Source organism: Achroia grisella, unplaced genomic scaffold (genome assembly GCF_030625045.1).
Source record: "Achroia grisella isolate CSIRO2021 unplaced genomic scaffold, CSIRO_AGI_Agris_v1 utg5586, whole genome shotgun sequence".
Classification (NCBI taxonomy): domain Eukaryota; kingdom Metazoa; phylum Arthropoda; class Insecta; order Lepidoptera; family Pyralidae; genus Achroia; species Achroia grisella.
This window is the reverse complement of record NW_026712940.1, coordinates 25,603-52,507: the sequence shown is the minus strand read 5'-3', so window position 1 is coordinate 52,507 and position 26,905 is coordinate 25,603. Positions and strand designations below refer to the sequence as shown.

At 34.0% G+C, this 26,905-nt stretch overlaps 1 protein-coding gene across 1 annotated transcript; it reads left to right on the top strand.

Annotated features, from left to right (window-relative positions):
• The first annotated feature begins 673 nt into the window (after positions 1–673).
• On the top strand, positions 674–25,640 carry LOC131848562 (uncharacterized). Its single transcript, XM_059198479.1, has 3 exons — positions 674–821; positions 3,902–4,096; positions 23,158–25,640. The coding sequence occupies exons 1-3, from the start codon at positions 674–676 to the stop codon at positions 25,638–25,640; spliced, it is 2,826 nt and encodes a 941-aa protein (XP_059054462.1).
• The last annotated feature ends 1,265 nt before the right edge of the window (positions 25,641–26,905 follow it).

Sequence of the window (26,905 nt, the reverse complement as noted above, 5' to 3'; positions counted from 1 at the left end):
AATCAAAATATGACTATTCAAAAGTGCTTGTAATGAGTTTATTTGAATAAAGATTATTTCTATTTCTATTTCTATTTCTATTTCTAGATCTTGAGAAAGCACATAGGATACTTTTGGATGCGATAGAAGGGTTATAAGGGGTTGAAAGGGTACATGCCATGCATACGAGGTTGTCCGACCTACGGTTCCGGCTGGGTGTGACTGGATGTCGCATCCTAGAAGTGCCAGGCGCCGATACCGGCGACAAAGCGAACTCACTAGCTGCAAGGTTAGTGATCTTGCCAGTAGAAAAAGTCCGGGTCACCAGGCCGGAGAAATCAGCTGAGCTGAGATTATGTGACCTGGACGACTCGGTAATATCTGAGAACGTCGTTGCCGCGAGTGGGAGGATGCGCGGATACAAGCATACAGGCGGGCGAGGTCCGGTGCACTCCCTCCGGCGTGGGCTCAAACTGGGTGCGATGCCCGGTTGCAGCAGCCTAAACCCTACTCCCGGCGGGTCGGATTAAGGTAAGGTGCTTGCTCACGGGGCACGTAGGCCAACGGTGCCCTGCAGGGGAAGACTGCAGCGATAGGTGCTATCGCTGTGGTCAGGGCGGCCACAAGACCGCGAGATGTGTCGCGCCATCGCCACGTTGCTGGTACTGCGCTGCGGCTAACCGCAAGTCGGACCATGGAGTCGGTAGCACAAAATTGTGTCGCTTGCCAAGGCCAGGGCCGCGGCCGCAGCGCAGGTCACCAGCGGGAGGGGAGGATTCGATGGACACCTGAGTCTATCAGCGTGGCCATCGAATCCATATTTGACCCTAGGGTGGAGGATTGTTAGGGCGATCCGAAGCTCACAAGGGAGGCATTACGGTGGCGTGCAGAGGCTATTCCCTGCACGCCTAGATGAAAGGTCCCTTCAATGGGAATCATGCGGGTAGTCTTGGAGAATGCATATGCGATACGGCGACATGTTCGAGGAGGAATAGTCGTCAGGTTTTTGGCCGATATGAATCCGGCAGTCCCCATTTGGCCCCTAAGCCGGTGGGCCTCTATGAAGATTTTTTCCTGACGTTAAAAAAACACGGTTGTACGTAAGAATCGTCATTTTTAAAGCTAGAAGTTTGAAACTTATATTTTAGGTTGGTCAATCACCAACCTAAAATATAAGATGATGATTCATAGTTTGTAATAATTTTACCCTTAAATACACAAAATTAGCCTTAATTACAATAAAATAGGGGATCTAAATTTTTATGTAAATTCATGACTTTTTAAGCTAGAATGATGAAACTGTTTTCATTGGCTTTTTTAGGTTTATTTATTAAACACCTCACTAATATTATAACTCTCGATGTCGCTTACATGCCAAAACTACTGAACCGATTTAAATGAAATTTAGAACATATAATTTAGAAGACCCTGAGAATGGATATAGGGTATTTTTTAATGTATTTTTTAAGGGTTGTAAGGGGATTGAAAGGTGCAAGGTTGTATAGATATATCGCCATTTTCAAAGCCTGCAACTGATTTTTAGGCTGTTGATTAAATATAAATAAAGAAAAATGGGTTGTAAGGAATTTAAAAGAGAGTCAAATGTTTACATACAATATTGTCGTTTATAAAGCTAGACGCTTGAAGTTTAATGTTTAGCCTATTTATTAAATATATATTAAGAAAAGAAGTTATAAGGGGTTGAAAGAGTTATGTATGTTAGTTATGTATGGAAGTATCATTTTTGAAGATGAAATGATGAAACTTTTTCATTAGGCTTTTATTGGGTTAGATCATTAAATATTTTTTTCATTATTTAGTCAAGTTCACTATTTTACGCGGACGTAGTCGCGGGTACAGCTAGTCTGAAATATATATAAAACCACCGGAAGGTTACAAATCTGAAAATAAACATAAAAATATTAAAACTAAATAGTGGCCTTTATGGACTAACTGACTTGCTCAAGAACGCCTGAATGAGAAAGGAATCATCGAACATTTAAATTGTTCAGGACCAAGAAATATACTCTATTATATATACTATATTGATAGTCGAAGTGTAATGTAGGTCATAAGGTTTAAATTCAAAGAGAACTAAACATATGATATATTTTTTTAAGATTTTATAGACAAAAACTTTTGTCCATTATAGAATATGTCAGTACAAATAATAATATCGCAGATTTAAAGACTAAAAGCTTGTGTTATGAAAAAGTATATAAATTTGTTAGTGTCTACGACTGCTTCCAAAAACATAAAAAAAAACTTATGTCTACCCTGTACTGTGTTCATATCTGTAACAAATTAATCTGTAACTTAACTACGCATATCGTTTTTCAATTAATACATGTACAAATACAAAAAAGGATTTCTGAAGCCTCTGTTACTGAATAGTTATCTTGATTTTAAATTAAAACTAGTATTGCAAAAGCACAGATAACATAGTGTAAAAATTTGAGTTGATTGTACCTATATATAGAAACATGAATTATAAATTGTTAAAATGAGCAAGTTCATTGTCATATACACCTAAAAATTTTGTTTTTATATTAAGGGGGTGTTATAAATATGTATTAATTTAAAAAATTTTACAACACTACTCTGTGTTCCTAAATTATATATTCTGTAAGCACTGTACTCTGTTTCTCTGGTTTAGTCAATAATAAAACATATAAAATAATGCATTGATCGTTTAATTATAAAATAACTAGCTGTAGCTCCGCGACTTCGCCCGCGGAGGAGATGAAAAAATTGTATGGAAGTATCGTCACTTTCAAAGCTAGAAGCTTGACACGGCTGTTGATTGCGTTGTATGGAATTCTATTTGGAAATTCATCATTTTTTGCGCTAGAATATGATGAAACTTTTTTATTTGGCTTTTATCGGGTTAGAATATTAAATATTTATATATTGTTTGGTCAAGGTCACTATTTTATGCGAACTAAGTCACACCTAGTAGTATATACATATATACCAGGCCCAAAATCAAAATATTTATTTAATTTAACATATTTCACAGAGAGAATAGAATAGAATAGAATAGAAAATAATTTATTCAAATAAACTTACATTGAAGCACTTTTGAATAGTCATTACATTTTTTTTAATCTACCGCTCGTTCGGAAAGCTGTCTCATCATAAGAAGAACAAGCAAGAAACTTGTGTGTTGCTCTTTTAAATAATTTTATTATTACTTTACATTTGTAAGTTTAAGTGTGTGAATACAAACCACCAATTAGCACTAATTCAATTAAATACTCAAATAGAAAAAATATTGAATATATAACCAACTGGTTAAACAATTAATAAGAGGAAAACAGTCATAGTGATTAGAGATTAGACAAATTAGAGACGAAGTGGTAGTTTATATTAATATTATAAAAAAGTAAAGTTTATGAGTTTGAATGTGTGGGGTAATCTCCAGTATTAGTCATACACTTTACATCTCTGGGAAATTATTGACTTTCGACTTGATGTAAATCAAATCTCTATATTATGAACAAGAACTTATAATCAGAATATTTATAAGTGTAATATACTAAGTGTTTTGGACTTACTTAATTATAAGTCAAAATTTATAAATAATTTATTCATGTAGCACATTTTAACCGCTAATTAATGTAAATTTTAACGTACAGTTCAGTATACAGATCCAATTGAGAAGAACTGGCAAAAACTCAATTGAATTCAATGTATATTTATATAGGTGTCTATGTCTAACATTAAATGAAAATCCCGTGCCTGAACAACTATTGCCATGCATGTTCGTCATTCAAGTAATCGTTTAGTGCGTTAATCAAAAATAAACTGACATCCATATCATTCGAGATACGTATTTATATATTTATTTATTTATTATTTATGTAATTATATAAATTTAAATTATTATATAAAATTATATTTATTTATATATTTATTTCAGATAAGATAATGAAACCTGGCATGTCATCTCAGTGTCTATTACAAGTATCTTCAGAACCACTATTGTCATCATTGAAAGGTGAAATGGAACTAATGGAATATGAAACTAATGAATGGGATGACATTTCCCAGAGTCGATTAGAAGTATCTTCAGAAGCATCATGGTCATCATTGAAACATGAAGCCTTCAAATTAGGTACATACTTTGAGAGGAAAATAGCCCCATATGTGTTTTTGACGCTGTTCTTTTACATTTTCATTGAACTGTCACGACCAGCTCCAGAATTCGTCAAGGATAGAGTAACTGAATATTACTGGTATGCATTTTTAATTTATGTATCCATTTTCTCCATTATTACATTATTTCTATATTTGGTTATTGGGAAAGGGATGTATTACTCTGTGTATTTATATAAAAAAACTGCTCTATTCAACAGTAAGGTTGCTGTGACCTGGTTCATGTCGAGATATATTCATACCATACCATCAATTATCGCTAAAATGCTAAATAATACAATATTTAAGCTTGTAATATTACTAATATTCACGTATTATATACTTATACCATATTTTGTGATGAAATATATCGACTTGAAGCATATAGTATTTTCGTTTAGCTATCATACAAAATATCAAAGCGAAACAGCGTTTTAATAGTGCTTTGTTTCTGTGGTATATTTTCAGCTTCTTGGGGATGGATCATGTTGCATTTTTTTTATTGTCACCTCTAGTATTTACTGTTTACCATGAACCGTAAGTTTAATTAATTAAAATTAATAATAAATTAATAAAAGAAAAAATTATGACTGTAATTTCATTGTACATCTACCACAGTTTATTAAATGTACACGATAAAAGAAATGAGCTAAGTAAGATTTCAGATAATCATAATTACCACACGCGAAATAAAGATAATATACAATTGCCAAAAACAAGACTGGATAAAACTTTTAAACAAGGCATTACTTTAAAAATAAAAATGTATAATAAGCTACCTATTACTATCAGACAATTACCTTCAAAAGAATTTAAATTGAAAATAAAATATTATTTTGAAACACATCCTTTTTATAATATAACAGAATATATGACTCAAAATGTAATTATATAATTATACCGTAATCATGATTTTTAAACATTATTATGACGTATTATATTTGTTTATACCGTGTATTGTGTACGTAATTAATTTATTTTATTTTATTTAATAATATAATTGTAATCGAATTTAAATTTTATAAATATCATTATTGTATATTATGACTTACCATATATGTAAAGATGTTTTTTACATTGGTCAATAAATGAAACTAAACTAAAAAAACTAAACTAAATTGATTAAAAAAGTCAACTTTTTTTCGGTGGTGGCAATTAAAAAAAAATACATATTTTTTTATTATTTACTTTATTTATATATACCTAGTCCAGCCATAAGTTCTTTTACATAAATGGTTATACGTACTATATACTATAAAATGGTTTTTTTTAATGAAGTAATGCAATATTGTTAAAATGTATCCCTATATATTTATTAATGTTGTATAAATATGTAATAAAACTATTTCTGACTGAAAAATGTATTTTAATGTTATGGTAGATAGAGAAGGTGACACAATATAATAATTTTGTTTTACATTTTTGATTATAGAATAAAGAAAGAACTTTTAAATATATGAATATCAAAAGAGTTTTCTCAACAATTAAAGTCTCAGCAAAAAATAAAAATATATTCTATTGGAAATGGCCAACTTTGGCTTTTATACAGTCCTTTAATCTGTTTGGCCACAAATCTATAGATTTAGGCACTGTTCAAGGGAAATTTCGCCACTGCTTGCGTTGTATACTGTCCGCTTTCAGCAGATTATTTCGTCGACTTTCATGATGCAATCGATTTTTTAGATGCCTTTTACAATCATATTATCGTCATGGGAGACTTTAACACTAATCTGTTGAGGGAAACAAACACAATCACGCAAACTCAGGTCCATCCACGACTCAGCAGATCATCTTACCATTACGACCGACTGATCAGACTCCTGACACAGACGATTCTTGGCTGGATATATTTGCACTTCCTCCAGTGATCATGTCATTTACCATAATCAATACTCGGCGTGTTTTTGTATAATAAAGAATAATAAAAAAAATAAGGATGGAGGTTGTGTATAGATGTATTTATAATATCAATAATGTATTAATATGTAATGTGTAAATAAAGATGGGTGACACTGCATGTTGTCAACTCACCCGGCCGGCCAGCGGTGGTTCTGGCCCAGACGGATAAGGTCGGCCTCGGTGTCACTGTTAGGCAAATAGTAACATCTCGGCTGGAGTTGCACAAGCGTGGAAATTAAATAAATATTATAATATTAAAGTAAATTAAAAAAGGCACGGACGAATATATCTGTGGAAAAATGTATTTAAATATAAAAAAAAAATATCAATAATGTAGTAGGTAAGCCTGTAAGTCTTATTATAGGTACTGTTTTAACTTTATGTATTAATGGTATTCAGTGGTAATAACTTCGTCACCTACTCTTCACCCCGCGTTAAAGTGGCTGGTTCAGGGCGTTTACAAATATACCTCTGTCGATGCCCACTATCTAATCACTTTTGTGTACACGAAATAAAATATAAAATTGTCCCTATACTCACCCCAAATACACCAAAAATCCGCCAATTTGCACCAAGTTTTTAATATGACCGCCGTAACCGCTGTTCGTTCCCGCGATCGAATCTGTCACTAGTGTGGCGCGCCGCGTCCGCCAGAGGGCAGGATTTTTTCATATCCCCAACATTAAGACTTTATAGGGACGTATATATACATTTATAGTGTAGGTGTGTTGTGGTATGTTGAAGGTGTAGTGCCGCGAAAAATGACAATAATTGCAGGAAAATTACACACCTATTCATGTAAGGAATTATAGTTATTAAATTAATTTATTAAATCAACAGATAAGATATAATAATTTGAGAATATAATCATAATTAACCAAATATAATTATGATTATATCAAGTAGAAAAATTTTAAATACATAGCACTGACAATATTATCTGATTACACGAAAAATGAGTGCGTAGCGATTTCTATGTTGATTATCGCATGCCTCGTTACTTGTTACACTGTAATTATTTATATAAAAAAACATCTATTAAAAAGAGCAACACACAAGTTTCTTGCTCATTCTTCTTGTGATGAATCTGCATTCCGAATGAGTGGTAGAATCAAAATATGACTATTCAAAAGTGCTTGTAATGAGTTTATTTGAATAAAGATTATTTCTATTTCTATATATTTACGAAAAAATTGTATTTGTATCAATTATCTAGTACTCATACCATAAGCTTTAGCTGACTTAACTTGGGTCTAGATGGCGCTGTGTGAATTGTCCTGAGTTTATTATTACTTTACCACTTTTTAATACGATTCTCTTCGTAACTTTTTCTCCGCCCTCAGAATACTTAATCTTAAAATCAACGGAAGTACCTATCTTATTTTTCACCCTTTCGTTAAATTTAATACAAATTGACTGTTAAATTGGGCATCTACGTGACATTTTAATATTAGGGAATGTTTATTTTGGGTCATTACACAGACAAAAAACGACCAATTGTTATTTATAATTAAATATACACTATGTTGATTATACCTGATAGGATAGTATCAGTTTCGTTCCGCATAACTTTAGTATACATAGGTAGAAAAATAAATTATTTAACTTACTGTTCCTAAGTATTGTTCAGAAAAAGTCAATGTGTCTTTTATGGGAATGGGTATAACTTTTTTTTGTCTAAAGGATATTCTAGAATTACCTTTAAATAAATTTAAATCTTCTATTAAAACAAATTTACACTTTGCAGCGTAAGTATGTGTTGGATTCCTTATAAAGTAATATAGAAAACAGAGAGTGGACTGTATTTATTGAAAAGAAAATAATTAATGGAAAAGGAAGTAAAAATACGATTTGACCTGGAAGAACGTTTTCCACACTCCGAACAGCCTAAAGTAAGCAATGTAACACGAAACTTACTCACCTTTGCTCAGGAACGTCCCGATGTGTAGTACTGTTTAGTGGCCACGCACTCTAGAGTGTATATTTTTATCAAAAAACAATTATATTATGTTAAATAAATTATTAATTATCTTGTTTTATGTGGTTAAAAATACGGAGCGTCCTTTATATTGCAGTTCTTATTTTCAATTGTTTTTTTATTCTTTTTTCGAAATTTAAGCGGCCACATGTTTTTATATGTGGCCAGTAATACCGAGCGCCCTTCTGCTCCAGTAAGTAAGCTAGTGATACCTGCTTAGACTAAGGAGGTTCGGAATACGGAACAATATGTTTAACAAAAGATTTAAGTACTTGTTTAATGAGTATTATGAATGGGATTTTCATTTAATGTTAGACAAACAATTTACTACAATCAATATACTGAATAAAGGCAAAAAATAAATAAATAAATCGGATATATAACATACTAAAATAATTTATTTAAGTGGGGTACATAAATACATTATTTTAACGCTTACCAAGTTCCAACCGAAATATACCCACGGGGCCCAACTTTCTGTTGCGTGCTGATACACTGATCACGGCAAAGTAACTGTCCTGCTTACACTACGCCACCAAGGGCAGTTTAGACATTGTCGACTACTACCAAGAGTAATCTTAAATTACGATTGACGCAGCTGAAGTCGAGTTACAAAGCGAGTTTCAAGGCGTTAGTGACCCGAGTCTACACCAACATGCTGCTCACCTTCATGAAGGAGGACTACTGGCCGAATGTGTTGGTGTATCGGCGCTACCGTGACAGATTACCATCGTCAGTGCTATGACTATACAGATAATTTATATTTTATTAGCTGTCCCGGCAAATGTTGTTTTGCCTTAAAATAAAAAAAATTAGGAGTGGATTAACCCTAACATTTAGGGGGATGAAACGTTGGCCGATTCTCAGACCTACTCAATACGCTCACAAAATTTCATGAAAATCGGTCAATCGTTTCGGAGGAGTATGGGAACGAAAACTGTGACACGAGAATTTAATATATAAGATTATTTATATTTGAGATGCATGTCTATAAGGTTTTTTTTTTTATTAATAATGGGATTGCGCTTGGTGTTACCTCATCTGATGGTAAATGATGGCAAGATCTAGGATGTAGCGCACTTACTGTGATGGCAATCAATCATTCAATCTATCTGATGGTAAACGGTTATCGTAGCCTATGGACGCCTGAAATACTAGATATCACGACCATTGAGACCCTTCTTGAAAAACCCCATGCTGCAGTCACTAGAGAAAACTTCAGCAGGTGGCAGAATGGTGATTGTTAGTAATGTATGTAGACTGATGATCTTATTGCTAGCAATGTACCATCTCAGGTTGAGCTTCTCGCAGTTCCTCCTGGGAACCATCGTGATAAATTCTTGGTGAATTTGTTCGATGGGCCAACTGATCTGACCTCGTGCTTATCTTATCATCCTCTACTGGTGCCCCGCCAGCGTAAACCATTGGCGCAGGCAGGTTCACCATTCCATTATCATCCATAAAAAAAACCTCGGCAAGAAATATATTTATAACTAGCTGCACGGGCGACTTCGTCCGCGTGGAATTTAACTTTATTTTTCTAAAATATATCGCGGGTATATTTTTTTTTGTGGATGATAATGGAATGGTACACTCGCCTGTGCAAACGGTTTACGCTGGCGGGGCACTAGTGGAGGATGACAAGATGAGCATGAGGTCAGGTCAGTTAGCCCATCGTGACAAATTCACCAGGAATTTAACACGATGGTTTCCGGGGGGAACCGCGTGGAGGTCGACCTGGTACATTGCTAGTATTGGGGTTATCAATCCACATTACTAACGATTCCCTTCCCCGTATATTGAGTAACCCATATGTCAATTCACACAGTGAGTTTCTTGTTAGATCTTTTCATCTCGAAATCACTCCGAACTGAGGGTAGATAGGCTAATAAAATAATAAAAGATTTAAGAGATAAGCCGGAACATATACACAGTCAGACAGACAGACAAAAATGGTAAAAAATATTATTTTAGTGTATGTACCGTATTTATATTCATATGCATGTAGTAAAAAATGGTTATTTCAATATTACAAACAGACACTCCAATTTTATTTATACGTATAGATATGGCTCATTAAGAACATGAATGAAATAAATAAATAAATTACTATTATTAACCCTGAAACAGCTACCAGTAGGTACACCGGACCAATTTGTTTTCATTCGCAAAGTTAGCGCTAACTTCGGAATTTTGCATAAAAAATGATCGGATCGCCGCTTCCCCTGCTTGTTCTAATTCACTTCACGCCTGCCCGTTTACACTGCACTGTTTTTTTTTTCAGTCAACACCTACAATTACCGGTTCGATGCTCTGATACTGGGGGTTCCGTGACATCGTTTAATTGAAATTTTATGACATAGTAAGTGAATCAATGTACTCCCTCAAATATGGTTGAGTGCAATGATGGCTGGCTCATCCGTCATACTCGTGAACGGGTGCTTGTGGTGACTGGTCTGTTTAGTTACGAAAACTGATTAGACTGTTTGCTTTTGCAATAACATATGCTGATGGTCAATCTATTCTCCTAAATTTGAATTTAGAAACGAATCTGTATTATTGTAAAGATATACAGCATTTATTTGAAAGTTTCTTGTCAGTTCTTCTCATCTCGAAATCATTCCGAACTGACGGTAGATTTGACATATCATAAGAGTCTGTAATAGACCTGCATGAATAAAGGTAACCGAGGTTTATAACATATATATATATAACATATTTTGTAATGTTTTCTGATGTAAAATCCTTAAATCCTAGAATTAATCAAAGTCCTTTCTTAGCGGATGCCTACGTCATAACATCTACTTGCATGCCAAATTTCAGCCCGATCCGTCCAGTGGTTTGGGCTGTGCATTGATAGATCACTATGTCAGTCACCTTTGAGTTATATATATTTAGATATTAAAGAAGATTTATAGTAAATAAGAATACTGCTGTAATGTTGAACAAATGTCTTTATTATTATTATTATATTGGCCAATCTTTTATAGTACAAAGTTAGTTTCGGCCTGTAAACGTGATAAACCAGCAAAAGCTGTAAAAATCTAGCAAAATTTAATAAAAATACTTCACACAACGTCATCTCGACCCAAGGTAAGCAGAGCTTGTGATATGGGTACTAGACTACTGATACAAATGCTTATATACATTTTTTAAACTCATATTATACATAGAAAACACCCATATCGAACAAACAATCATACTCACAAATGTTTGTATCTTGCGAGGAATCGAACCCGCGACCATCGGAAGCAAAGCGGTTCGCTAAACCGCTAGACTGCCGAAGTCGTTTAATACTATCCATGAAACTAATAACATACTCTAAGAAGCAAAGTTGAACATTGATCTTTTTTAATCTTCACATGAACTGCAGGTTAACTCTTTGTTAACTTTGACCTTATCTTTATATAATATTGTTATTATAAATGCGAAAGTTTATGAGTATGGATGGATTTCAATGAAACTTTACAGTAATATAGCTTATAGCTTAGCGACCACCTCGGTGGTTTAGCGGTCTAGCACACCGCTTTACGACCTATGGTCGCGGGTTCGATTCTTCGCACGGCACAAACATTTGTATTCATGAGTATGAATGTTTGTATCGATCTGGGTGTTTTCTATGTATAATATGTATGTATTTTCGAAATTAAATTATCAATTTATATATATCAGTTATCTAGTACCCATAACACAAACTTTAGTTAGCTGAACTTGGGTATAGATGGCGCTGTGTGAATTGTCCTGTGAGATTATTATTTTTATATATCAGAATAACACATAGGCTATAAATATTATGTAAATTAGATGAAATATAATGATAAATGCCAAGTAAGTGTGATGCAGACGAAGTTACGGTGCTGCTAGTACTCTATATTACCAATTAGGTACAAAAATAAGGTACATACTCTCAAAAGTGAATACATCAACTAAACCAACAACAAACTAACCAACAAAACTTGGAACATGTATATCGAGCAGTTAGCTACTTTGATTATCCTAACCTATTATGGAACCCTAAAAACTTAGTCAACGGAACACGAAAAGTCCGATAAAGCAATTTGCGATCATCGGCAACTTTGAAAATTTACATAATTCCCGTATATTTTCGATAGGCGAGTGAAAGTATAATAATGAGATTGCTTGTTACAAAGTATTAAAAAAAATCGGCGTAGAAAATTTTGTTTCTCTTCTTTTAATAACCACACACCCCGGTTTTTAGTACAAATAATGAAAAAGCTCTATTTATTAACAGTTTATATCTTTTAAATTATAGAAAGAAAGAAAGAAAAACATTTATTTTAGTTTTTTTTATTTATAATTCTTTATTGCACCAATATTAAAAGTAGATACATAAAAAGAATATAATATATAACAATACATTAAAAAAAGAAGAAAGTAGAGAAGTCGGTCTCATCGCTAACGCAATCTCTTCCAGACAACCTTAGGAAAGAGAGTATATATAAAAATAAAGTAGGCGGCACGTGAGTGGAAATAAGGTAACAAAATATAATATATATATATATATATATATATATATAAACTTACTTAAATAATCTTTCTTTCTTGAGCGGTGGAATCAAAAAATTTTAATAAATTCAAATTCAAAAATCGTTTATTTATGTAGAACATTTTAGCCGCTTATGAACGTCAAGTTTTTACATTTTAATTTTTTTTCCCTACCGTCCAGTTCGGTGTATAGATCCAATTAAGAAAAACGTTAAGATTAAAGAATGCAGAAGAATAAAGATTATTTCTATTTCTATTTCAATAATTTAGAAGATATATCAATTCATCATCATCATCTGCTTCTTCCTTATCCCATTTATTTGGGGTCGGCGTAATATGTTTTTCTCTTCTATTCATCCCTGTTCGCAGTCATCGCGTTATTTACTTCCTTTCTTACCATATCATCTTTCACACAGTCCATCCATCTGTTTTTCGGCCTTCCTCTGCCCTTATAACCATCCACATTCATATGTAACACCTTTCTTAAAATATTATCCTCATTCCTACGCATTACATGTCCATACCATGATAGACGATTACTCGTCAACCTCTCTGACACCGGTGCCACTTTCATACTTCCTCTAATGTATTCATTCTTGTCACACCACACATCCACTTAGAAGATATATCAATTATAATAAATAAATAAATAATAATAAATAACCCTGGACACTTAACACAGCGCCATCTAGTCCAACGGTAAGCAGAGTCTATGTTATGGATACTAGACAACTGATTTTAGTAAAAAGGAATCGTAATTATTTATTACTTAATTTTTTTCTGTAAATACACACATAATAGACATAGAAAACACCCAGACCGACATCAACAATCATATTCATGAATACAAATGTTTGCTCCGAAGAATCGAACCCGCGACCATCGGAACTAAAGCGGTGTGCTAAACCACTAAACCACCGAGGCCGTCAGAATTATAAATATTCTTTATTGCACTTAAATACATTTATAAGTAAATTCATTACAGCTAATGTTAACAAAGGAGGACTTATCTCTAAAAGAGATCTCTTCCAGTCAACCCAATAGAGCGTGGCATAGGAAGTGTTGAGTGGGTTAAAATGTGCAAATTATATTTTTTATGAAAATGTCAAAATAATTAAAACTAAACATAAAAATATAATGTCCAAAATACAGATACTAATACAATATACATAAAGATAAAAAAATATATATATTAATATATAATATGTACTTGAATACCTAAACAAATAAAATTACATTTATAATAAATATATAATAACCATAAATATATAATAACCATAAATATATACTAAATCAAACAATAAATACTACAAAGATATATATACAATGATGACACTAATCACATAGCAGTAGAAAGGTAATATGATTTTAACTTTTTCTTAAAAGAACCACTAGATGGACTTTTTTGAATCTCCAAAGGGAGATTATTCCATAGCTGAGCAGCACGAAACGAAAAGGAGTTACCCATAAACTGAGTTCTACTGTTAGGAAGTTTAAGGATCCTCGAGTGGTTTTGGCAAAGGCGTTTGGGACGGGAAGAGGGGGGTAACAATTGAAAGCGGGAACGAAGGTAGGCGGGAGCATTAGGATTATTAAGAATATTATAGAGCATGGATAGGATATGCACATTATGCCGAATACGGATTGGGAGCCATTTTAAACGAGCGCGGAAATCGGAAACGTGGTCATATTTGCGTAAACTGAAGATAAATCTTATAGCTAAATTTTGTAAGCGCTCTAGTTTATTTAAAAGCTCCTCAGTCATATCTAAGAAGCAAACGTCGGCATAGTCAAGAATGGGAAGTAAAATGGATTGCGCGAGCATAATTTTGGTGCTGAAGGGAAGAAAATATTGGAGACGTTTGAGAGAGTGATATGAAAAGTGTATTCTTCTACTAATTTCGTTGACATGGGAAATCCATGACATAGTACAATCCAAAATAAGTCCTAAATTTTTAACCTTGTCAGTGTACGCTATCTCAATGTTGTTGTATATTATTGGGGGTACCAAAGACCAATCCAACTTGCACCTTAGTCTGCTACTACCAACAATCATGGCTTGGGATTTGGACGGATTAATAATGAGACCGAAAGATCTAGCCCACGATTGAATACTCAAGAGATCACAGTTTAAAGCTTCTACTGTTTGAGTCACTTCCGACAAGGAGAAGTGACGGTATAACTGCAGATCATCTGCATACAGATGGAAGGGAGAAGTAATGACTCGAGAAATATTGTTAAAAAACACTGAAAATAGTAAAGGAGAGAGTACACCGCCTTGAGGTACACCAGCAGTTAGAGAAGTCCAGTCTGAGGAACCATCACTGGTTCTAACACACTGCTGGCGACCGAAAAGAAAAGAAGAGAACCATTCTATAACAGAATTTGAAATGTTAACGGCACGGAGAGAACGCCAAGGAGAATATCGAAATCAACAGAGTTGAATGCACTGCTGAAGTCCAATAAAATAATGGCAGTCAATTTGGTGTCATCCATAGCCTGCCGTATATCCTCTGTAATATTAAGAAGCGCCCCAGTAGTGCTGTGGAAGGGACGGAAGCCTGACTGGAAAGGACATAACAGGTTATTGGTGGAGAGATTTTAGAATTATCTTACTAATAACGGAAAAGCGAAAGTTTGTGAGTATGCATGGATGTTTATTACTCTTTCACGCTAAAACTACTGAACGGATTTTGTGGTGATGCAACTTTACAGTAATATATCTTAAGCATCAGAACAACACATGGGCTATATTTTATATTGAAATTTAAAGCGAGTGAAACCGCGGGCACAGCTATATCGTAAATGTTAAATTTTGAATCAACTGAGGTGAAATAGATCATACTAACAACGAAATAGGGTCTGTACTAAAAAACTTTACAGTAATATAGCTTATCAGAGTAACACATAGGCTGTAAATTTGGCCAACTCAGTCAGTTATATTTTGTTGATAAATTTTTACTCTAATCGAATCCCGGACTTGACTTAAAGGACACATCTAAAACAACTAGACAAACGGGACTAGAGATATACTCGCTCACTGTTTTGCAGTTTACGATCCTCAGTTCCGGGGATATCAGCTCTCTGGAGACCGTATTATGGTCGAGTTCACTTAGTGATTTTATATCTTCTATCAATCTGCTCTTCTGTCGTTTGATGACTTTTTTCAGGTTCCACACACGCCACGGAAAAAGTGTGTGTTTTTTTTTACAAAAGTTACAATTTTTTTACTATTTACAAATTTGTAAATTTTTTTGTTAATACTATATGAAACGTTTGTGGACCACGTTGTTTCGCCATATGAACTAAAATCGCTTTTAAAATATAGGGGTTGCTGATTGAAGGGTGAAAATTTAGGTCAGTATGTATTTTTTAATGCCACATAATAAAAAGTTAAAAAAATAAAATTTTGTACAAAAAATAAAATCAATGTTAGGCGTCGACAATACTCATCATTTAGGGGCATGGAAAATAAATAGTAGCCGATTTAGCCGCAGACCTACTGAATATGCATATAAAATTCCATAAAAATCGGCCAAGCCGTTTCGGAGGAGTATGGTAATTAAAATTGTGATACGAGAATTTTATGTAAAATTATAAATAATCTTAATAATATTGTAGACGCAAAAGTATGTGAGTATAGATAGATGTTTGTTACTCTTTCACGCAGAAACTACTGAATGGATTTTGTTGAAACTTTTCAATGACATAGCTTATACATAATAATAACCCATAGGCTATAAATTTCTCGCGAATCAAACCGCGGGAACAGCTAGTAAGATATATTTTTAAAAGGGTAAGTCTATTTAAACATTTAATTTAATATTAGAAACACGCCTCATTTACCAATTTATTATAACATTGAAAAAAATCAACTACTTTGAAATAGGTTAAAAGACCGCGACTATTCGTGTGTAGCACCCCTAAGCTTTACAGGGCTGTCAATTCGTAATTTGTGAGTTTGTGGCACTTTTACAGTCGACACCTTCCCGACTTGATGTCCCGATGCACTACCCTCAATTATATCGTTGTTTACCCCGACGTGGGCTATTCGCTTCCCTTTACATTTTATTATCCAGCATTACTGTATGTCTGTATGTTTCATACTATTTGTCATAAAGAAGAGTTAAAAAATTATGTAATATTTGATTATAGACTTACTTCAGTACAGATAAAACTATTGTAAATTCAAATTCAAATTTAAAAATCATTTATTCATGTAGAACATTTCAGCCGCTTATGAACGTCAAATATTATATATTATAATTTTTCCCTTCTATAATATAATAAGTTCAGTATATAAATGCAATTGAGAAGAACTGGCAAGAAACTCAATTGAATTATATTTTTTTAAAAGCCAGTTTATTTACAATGTATATTTATATAGGTCTATGTATAATATTAAATAAAATCCAGTGCATGAACAACTATTGCCATGCACACTCGTCATTCAAGTAATCGTTCAGTGAGTAATGGGCTTTGCTCAGCAAATATGATTTAACAGATGTTTTGGAAGATATAAAAAGAAGTAAAGATAAATAATATGGTATTTTAAGTACAGAGTCCGTGAGATCTTCTGCTCCTCACTTCTCACATCCCACAACCTTCCAATTCAAACGGAGATCGAAATTATGACGGCCGAGGTTCGAACCATAGACCATAGCGGTGCCCTCAAACTAAAGTCGTATTCGTCAGGCGTGAGTTGGCCTTCAGGCGCTCTATAAGTAAGTTTTTTTTCGGTAATACATACATATTATACATAGAAAACATCCAGACCGATAATTCATACTCAAACAGAATACAAATGTTTGTGCCGTGCGAGGAATCGAACCCGCGATCATCGGCAGTAAGGCGGTATGCTAAACCGCTAGACCACTGAGGCCGTCATGCTCTTTTAAATGATTTAATTGTGACTTTACATTTTTAATTTAAAATGTGTGAATATAAAAAGTGAATACATTTTGCAGTTGTACAATGATAACTTTAATGAATTGGATATATTTAAATTGTCATATATAAGTTTTAGAAGGTCAGTAATGAAATAGAAATAGAAATAATCTTTATTCAAATAAACTCATTACAAGCACTTTTGAATAGTCATATTTTGATTCTACAACTCATTCGGAATGCAGATTCATCACAAGAAGAATGAGCAAGAAACTTGTGTGTTGCTCTTTTTAATAGATGTAATTTTTATATAAGAAATTACAGTGTAACAAGTAAGAGGCATGCGATAATTAACAAAGAAATCACTACGCACTCATTATTAGTGTAATCAGATAATATTGTCAGTGCTATGTATTTAAATTTTTTCTACAAAAACATTATTATCGTTAACGAAACGAATAACTATATACTAACAATATATAACGATTGAATAAACTTAAAACCTTACGTATACTGTAATCACATAGGATAATAAAAAAAATATTACTCAATATAATTCCTTCTTTTTACCTAGTCACACTAATTCACACACACACATACACACACACCCACCCACACTACACTCATTTGTACAAACACACCTTCGCACATACAAATGCATTTTGCAAAACCTGTGAAGAGATGTGTGTGTTACACATCTCTTTTCCTCATCTCATCCTCCTACATATGCACCATCATAATTATAAGTAGAAAATATTTTAGTTTGTATGCGTTTAGTGTGCATTAGTGTGTATTTATTTTGCAAAAGAGGGCCATCCGCTCCATTTACTGTATGGGTTCCCGGGAGTCTTCAGGTTCTTGCGTGAATGTTTTAAAGAATCAAATATCCTCACCGTTGCTTCTCAATACATCTACGAAAATATTATGTATGCCAGGAAAAACATTAACAGATTTTAAAAAGTAGGTGAGTACACTAATAAAAGCTTATGTAATGTCAACGAACTATTTTTACCTAAGTGCCGTTTGACGAAAGTCAGTAATTCGTTTTATGGAAATTGCGTAAGGTTTTACAACAAACTCCCAGAGTCTGAAGTCAATTTACCAGAAAAAAATTTAAAAGTGTCATAAAATATTTTCTTTGTAAAAAAGCTTATTATCAAATTGAAGAATTTATAAAAGATAATAATGTTATTGCAGAAAATATCTAACTTAAAATTCATAGCGCTGACAATGTCATCTGATTGAACAGAGATTAAGTGCGAAGCAGTTTCTATGTCGATTGTCGTGTACCTAATCGTTGTTGTTAATTAAATATAAATAATTCAATATTTATTTAAAAGAGCAACACACAAGTTTCTTGCTCATTCTTCTTGTGATGAATCTGCATTCCGAACCGAAATTCCGATTGACTATTCAAAAGTGCTTATATTAAGTTTATTTGAATAAAGATTATTTCTATTTAGTTTGTATGCGACCCACATATCTTAATACTTTAATATAATTTGTGATCATGCATGTTGGGTTTACAATAAAATGTAAAATAATTATAAGTTTTCTAATTGTGAACTTGTTTTTGATCCTAAATAAATAAGAGGTCTGGTTCGTACCTACAGTCTTAAGGCATTAAGTGTACAGGACATCGCCCAAATACGTAAGTCATTCTAGTCACTACATGATCCACATATAAACAATGCAGCCCAACAATTCTGGGCAATATGTGGCGGAACTAGGGTGCCCAGGTTATGAGCTCCATAAAAACGAGACGCCCGGGATTGACCACACTTTACTACCAGAAAATAGGGACAGTAAAAATTTTATGAGCCCACTGACCGACCAAATTTGATAAAGCTTCGCGTCTCGGATGTTAAATGAATAGGAAAATTATTTCTATGAATAATTCAATGCGGATACGTATATTTGTAATGAATTTAATGGATGTGTCCGATTTTCTTGTTAGAAAGAAGAATGGAAATGGGAAATTGATATTAAATCTCCTTGAATACCGGGAAAAAATTATAGGCATGAATATTAACAATTAGATTAACCTTAAAATATCATCCATAGATTAATACAAATGATTGCAATTAATGAGAGCAACACACAAGTTTCTTGGTCATTGTTCTTGTGATAAGTCTGCATTCCGAATGAGCGGTAGAATAAAAAAACTTGACTATTAAAAAGGTTATATCTATTTCTATTGATTATATTATTTCTAATAATAGACTTATGAATAAAATTACAATATAGATAAACAAAGGAGAACAAAACAACTTAGGTGATAAAATAAATTAAAGGATTAAATAGGGTTTTTTTCGTGTATCTACGTATGTCTATTAAATCTGAGTACATAATTAGTCTTTGTTCGCCTTTTTAACCAATTACCTACTAGACAGCGCTAAGTGGTACTTAGCGCACTTGGTGCTCCAAAAATTCATTATAATAAACTTATAAGCTACTTACTGATTCGTCTAATGTATAACACTGCCAATTCCAAGATATTACTAAAAACTATTATAAAAAAACAGTGTACAGATAAATAATGTAATGATATTTCTATAAATTTTTAGCAAACAAGTATACGGCCTACCTGATATTAAACGGTTACGTACGTACTTATTTATTTATTTATTTATTTTTTATTTAAATAACTTTAATGCACGTCATACATAGGTAAAAAGTACATATGGCGGACTTAACACCTAATGGCATTTTCTACCAGTCAACCATGAGTTGTGCAGAGATAAGTTGTTGGCGGTGCAAACAATAATATATTATTTTATAGAATATACATGAATAAATATATATATATACACATGTAACTACATAAATATTCCTACAAATATACACAAAAATACATATACATATACAAAAATATACCATACACACATAAATATATGACCAATAATCTGACAATGAAATAGTGATTACAGCCGACAGTGTAACTTATGTAGTACGTACGTAGGTACGTAGCCTATGGACGCCTGAAACTCATGATAGAGCTCATGCTCATCTTATAGGTATCCACTGGTACCCCGTCAGTGTAAACAGTTAGCGCAGGGGGGAGTTCTATTCAATTATAACTCATAAAATGCTATACATAAAATTCTCGTGTCACAATGTTAGTTACCATATTCCTCCGTAACGGCTTGACCGGTTTTAATGAAGTTTTATATGCATTATCAGTAAGTCTGAAAATCGGCTACTATCTATTTTTCATACCACAAATAAATAAGGTTGCCCCCGTCTAACATTTTTTCTTATTGTTTGAATTTTTTTTTATAATGTGCCATAAAAAATATATACAACTCTTAATTTTACACCCTTCTATCACCAACCCCTATTTTTAATAGCTATTTTAATATAGAATAGAATAGAATAGAGAATCATTTATTCGAATAAACTTAATTTAAGCACTTTTGAATAGTTATAACAATTTGTTTTTTATCTACCACTCGTTCGGAAAGCTATCTCATCACAAGAAGAACGAGCGAGAAACTTGTGTATTGCTCTTTTAAATAATCCTTGTAAGTTTACATTTACAAGTCAAAACGTGTGAATACAAACTACCAACCAGCACAATTTTTTTGGGTTAAACATAAATATACAATAAGATTAAATCAGTCGTAGTGATAAGAGCAGACCAGTCCCTACAAGCAGCACTCGTTCACGAGTATGACGTATGAGCCAGTCATCACTGTGCTCGACCATATTTTAGGGAGCCCAATGACCCGGCCCACCACGCCGCCACATGTCTGGACTTTTAGTGAGCATGACTACACATATATGTGGTAAAACAACGTTTGCAGGAGCTATTACATACATAGATCTAATCTAAAAAAAAAACCCAATCTAATACAATCCATCATATTCAGTCATACAAAAGTTTGTATCGAACTCGCGACCATCGTAGTAAAACAGTATACCGCTAAACCAGAGAGGCCGTCATCAAAAAGCCACAGAGAAACACCATAGACCACAAACCTAATAACCCAAAGACTAGTTTATTAGCAGCAGCATAACTGCGAGCCGCGGGTTCGCTCGTAAAAATCCGTCACGATTTGCCACAATAAAGCATACGGCCGTACCCTCCCGCCGAATGACACCTACGTGATACTGTTTACACTTATTGCATATAAACATAGGAATGTCCAGACACGGCAGAAGGTATGGTCGCGGATTCGATTCCTAGTACGGTATAAACATTTGTATTCATGAGTATGATTGTTTGTAACAGTCTGGGTGTTTTCTATTATATTATGTATGTATTTACGAAAAAAAATATCTAGTACATGTGAATTGTTCACGGTTATTATTGTTACATATATAGGTATTCTTCATTGCACTTATAACTTAAAATTGTAAATACAAAAAATAATGTGAGCACGGATGGACTTATCGCTGAAAGAGATCTCTTCCAGCCCGGACGCGGGAACAGTCCTCCTGTTGTCTTCTGCAGGCGTATCCACGTCCAGACCTCCTCCACATCGACCGTTGTGTGACCACCAGATTTTTTTTATACAGGTTGTCTCCATCGTAGTCCCGGGGGATTCAACCCAGGGCACCGTTCTGGGCCTGGGCAGACGACCTCAACCTAACTAATGACTTAGTTGATGGTGATGACTGGTGGATAATGATGAACGAGTGTTGAACAGACGAATAAAATAGAATAAGAATAATAATCGGTACAAGGGAATTGTTAGTAATGTGGTCTAATGACCCCTGTTGTGAAGTCAAAGCGCCTACTTATTTTATTTACGCAAATACTACACTTTTGTTATCTGTGCTCATACAGTTTTGTAGTTTTTATTAAGTTAAAAATATAGAAGTCGTACAAGTTACTCTGCGTCTTTAATTTCATTATTCCCGAAAATCCGCTGTGATTACTCCAGAACATGGTCCTTCGAGCCGGATGTGAATTAAATGCGGATCAGTTATTATTTTGTGGAATTAAATAGAAATACAAGAAATAAAAGAGAAATTAATTGATGCAAGTTGACCGGCAGAACTACCTACCATTGGATGTGAATCGAGTGTAATTTATAGTGGTGTTAAGTATAAATTACTATATAATAAACTTATCCCAACACTCTACAGGTAATGTTATAAGTAAATCAAAAACTTTATTAAGGTTAGTAAACGATAATTACGTTATTTATCTGTATCACATTATTTTAACTTCATTAGTTTCCTACCTACTGCATTGTGAATAATATTAGTACTTTTTCATAATTTGCTAAAATTAACTACAAATCATACTTAATTAAGTATAGTAAGCACTAATGCTACATTGTTTGAGTTAATTATCAGAATATATGCCTTATAATTGCAAATTTCAATAGTTATTCACGTCAGTTGTATGTAAGTAAAGTAGGTATAACTAATTCTTTTGTGTTAAATGTTACTTTGGTGTTTGATGTTTAATTTTATTGTCAGGTTCTATATTATATTATAAATTTAGGTACTTAAGGAATCTGTACATTTATGTTAAACAAATAATTTGCCGTATGTACGACAGCAAGTTAAGAAACAATCTAGTATTTTCTCTATTAATGTCAATTTGAATCGGTACTTATGCTTGTGCATATGTTGATATGTAATATATGTAATGTCACAACATTTACAGTACATTTACTAGATTTATATAATATACATATAAATATATTTCTTTACCGAATTAACATATTGTTAGCTTAATATTTTGTATTCATACCTATTGATCGTAGATCTTTATTTCATTAATTAGAATTAATTTTTAATTGTATAAATTCCAGGTCGACAACACTCGAATCCCATAATGGCCGAAGAAAAGGAGTTAATAAAAAAGCGAGGCAGTTTTAAAGGCCGTTTAACTGCATTTATTAATTATTTGCATACACTAACTGATGAACCGTTAAGTCTCTCGGATGCCAGAGAATTACAATTACGTATGGGTAAAATTGAGTCGTTGTATGAACAGTATGATCAGGTACAGTTGCGCCTTGAATGTATAGTTGATAATAATGAAGAGCAATTTAAAGAGCGCTCCGAATTTGAATCACAATATTTCAAGGCAATCGCGAAAGCCCAAGGTTTACAAAATGTTAATGTTGAGACTATGAGCAATATGGGTAGTGATGGAGGTACTCGAGCGAGCAATAATCATAAGCTGGTGCGTCTTCCGACCATCCAGCTACCGCGATTCAGTGGTTCATACGATGATTATTTGGAATTTAGAGACACCTTTACTAGCCTTATACACAACAATGATGAAATAGACGAAGTGAATAAATTTCACTATTTGCGTGCATCGTTAGAGGGTTCTGCTGCCGTGGTAATTCAATCAGTTGAGTTTTCATCTAGTAATTATGCTGTTGCGTGGAAACTTTTGTGCGATAGATTTGACAACAAACGTCTGTTGATACAAAATCATGTGTCTTCTTTGTTCAATGTGGAAGCAATAACAAAGGAGTCATCAGCAAATTTAAAGCGGTTAATTGATCAGGTAAATAAAAACTTGCGGGCACTTGAATCATTAGGTGAACCTGTCAAACATTGGGATACCCTTTTAATCCATATTATTACCCATAAATTAGATAGTAAAACTTATAGAGAGTGGGAGGAATTTAAGGGGCATTCACATAAAGATACTTCAATTACCTTTGACACCTTTCTAGAATTTATCCGAAATCGTGCAGATTTGATTGAAACATTAGAGCTTTCATGTGTCAATCAGGGCAATTTAAATCATAAATCGACTATGAAATTAAAATCTATGGTTTCAGTTCATGGCAGTCATCCACATCATTCCAATACAGCAGAATCACATAATCGAATCTGCCCTAAGTGTAAGGGTGACCATAGTCTAACCGGTTGTCCCCAGTTTCTTGCGTTGAGCATTGAAGCGCGCCTAAAGGTACTACCCAGTTTTAAGGTATGTTTCAATTGCTTTCGTGTAGGTCATTTTGCTAATCTATGCAAAAGGCCAGGTTGCAAAATATGCAAGCGTCGACACAACACTCTGATTCATGCAGCCAATGATCATCATATTCGTAATGAAAATAGAGTCGTATCTGAAACTACACCTTTAGCGTCGTCTTCAACGATTGCTGCTTCTGACAATGTAACTTTAGCAGCAAATATGTCTAGTTATAATAAAATTCAATGTGATGTATTATTATCTACTGCGTTGGTAAAATTATATGACAAGAATAATCACGAACATATAGTACGTGCAATATTAGACAGTGGTAGTACATCAAGTCTAATGACTGAGAGATTGTGTCGACAATTAAATTTGGAAACCTGTCAGGTAGATAAGTCAATCATGGGTGTAAATAACGCAACTTTACGCGTAGGCAAAACTTGTCATGTGCACATGACGTCGTTGAATAACAGTTTCTCTTCTGAGCTTCAATGTTATGTTTTGCCATCAATCACAAGTAATGTACCCGGTCACGAAATTAATATTTCTAATATTGACATCCCTACTGACATTAGTTTGGCGGATCCTACGTTCTTTGTACCAGCAGATGTTGATATCTTGATTGGTGCCGATCTCTTTTGGGATTTGGTAGGGACGCGGAGAATAATATTAGGTAAGAAAAAGCCTGTATTGTGCGAAACCAGATTAGGGTGGACAATTTCAGGTCCTATCTTTAGTCATCATGACACAATTATGCATTTAAATGATATAAAATGTAATTTTAATAAAATTGATTCTAGTGCAAGTCATGATTTGAACGACATTCGAGCTGACTTGACACGATTCTGGCAGCTGGAAGAGATATGCTCCAAATCAAATTATTTTCCGGAAGAAAGAATGTGCGAGGAACGTTTCTGCGTCCGTATACCGCTTAAACATGATTCTTCTGTTTTAGGTAATTCGTTTCATCGAGCGGAACACTGTTTATTTTCTTTAGAGCGTAGGTTGACGAGCAATCTTGAATTGAGAGATATGTATAGCAACTTCATGACAGAGTATAAATCGCTTGGCCATATGTCAGAATATAAACAGCCTGAGGTAGATGAAAAGGAATATTTCATTCCTCATCACGGTGTTATGCGAGATAGTAGCACGAGCACCAAACTCCGTGTTGTATTTAATGCCAGTTCTCCTACGACCTCAGGTGTTTCTTACAATGACATCCAAACGATTGGTCCCACCGTCCAAGATGATTTGATATCCATATTGCTTCGATTTAGGCAGCATAAATATGTTTTGTCTGCAGATGTTGAAAAAATGTTGAAAAAGACAAATAATTGTCCACCCGTCTGATAGACATCTACAGCAAATACTGTGGCGTAGTAATGTAGCTGAGCCAATTACAAAATTCATATTGAACACGGTCACATATGGAACATCCAGTGCTCCATTTCTGGCTACACGCTGTCTAAAGCAGTTAGGAATCGACTGCAAGGATGATAAAATTTCCGAGATCATTCAACATGATTTTTACGTTGATGATCTATTAACGGGCGGTAACGATTTGGCTGAAGTTCAAGCTATACGTAAGCAAGTTACAAATGTACTTGCTTCTGCATGTATGCCATTAAGAAAATGGAAATCGAATAATCCTCTTTTGATGATTGATCCTCAGGACGTTCAAGCATCATCATTCGATTTGAATATTGGGAGTGATGAGCCAAATAAGTTATTAGGTCTTAGTTGGCACACAGATTCTGATGAACTCTGTTTCCCAATAAGTTCTCTAGTTCCTAATGGTAATACAAAACGTGATATTCTTTCGATGATTGCTCGAATTTTTGACCCATTGGGACTTTTGGCTCCATGCATAATTAATATGAAAATATTGTTACAGCAGCTTTGGATTAAAAAATTAGCTTGGGACGAACCATTAACTGATGATATTAATCGTCATTGGAATTACATTCGTAAAACTTTGCCTCTTTTGAACGATCTTCGTGTACCGAGGATTGTTATTTGCGACTCCTGTAAGTCGTTAGAGTTGCATGTTTTTTCGGACGCTTCAGAGCGTGCATATGGAGCTTGCATTTATTTGCGTAGCGTCAGTACTTCTGGTGAAGTTATGGTTCGGTTGTTAATGGCTAAGAGCCGAGTAGCTCCTATTAAGCCTACCACAATACCTAGGTTGGAACTGTGCGGTGCGTTGATGGGAGCGCGGCTATATGATAAGGTCATCACGTCGCTTAGATTGGGAATAGATCAAGCTTACTGCTGGACAGATTCCACCATAGTTTTAGGTTGGTTACGTATGCTGCCTTCTAGACTTCAGCCTTTTGTACGTAATCGTGTTGCTGAAGTCTTAGAAAGGACAGAAAATTGTACATGGCGACACGTACCAACTGATGAAAACTCAGCAGATCTAATATCTCGTGGTGTGGATATTAGTAATCTGCAAGGTTTAAACTTATGGTGGTCTGGTCCGCAATTTCTCATGAATGACTTGTCGAAGTGGCCTACGCAACTGAAGTGTGTTGAAGTTCTCCCAGAAATTAAACCAGACATATCTCTAAATGCTATTGTTATTAACAATAAAAATTCCTGTGGGCTCATTGAAT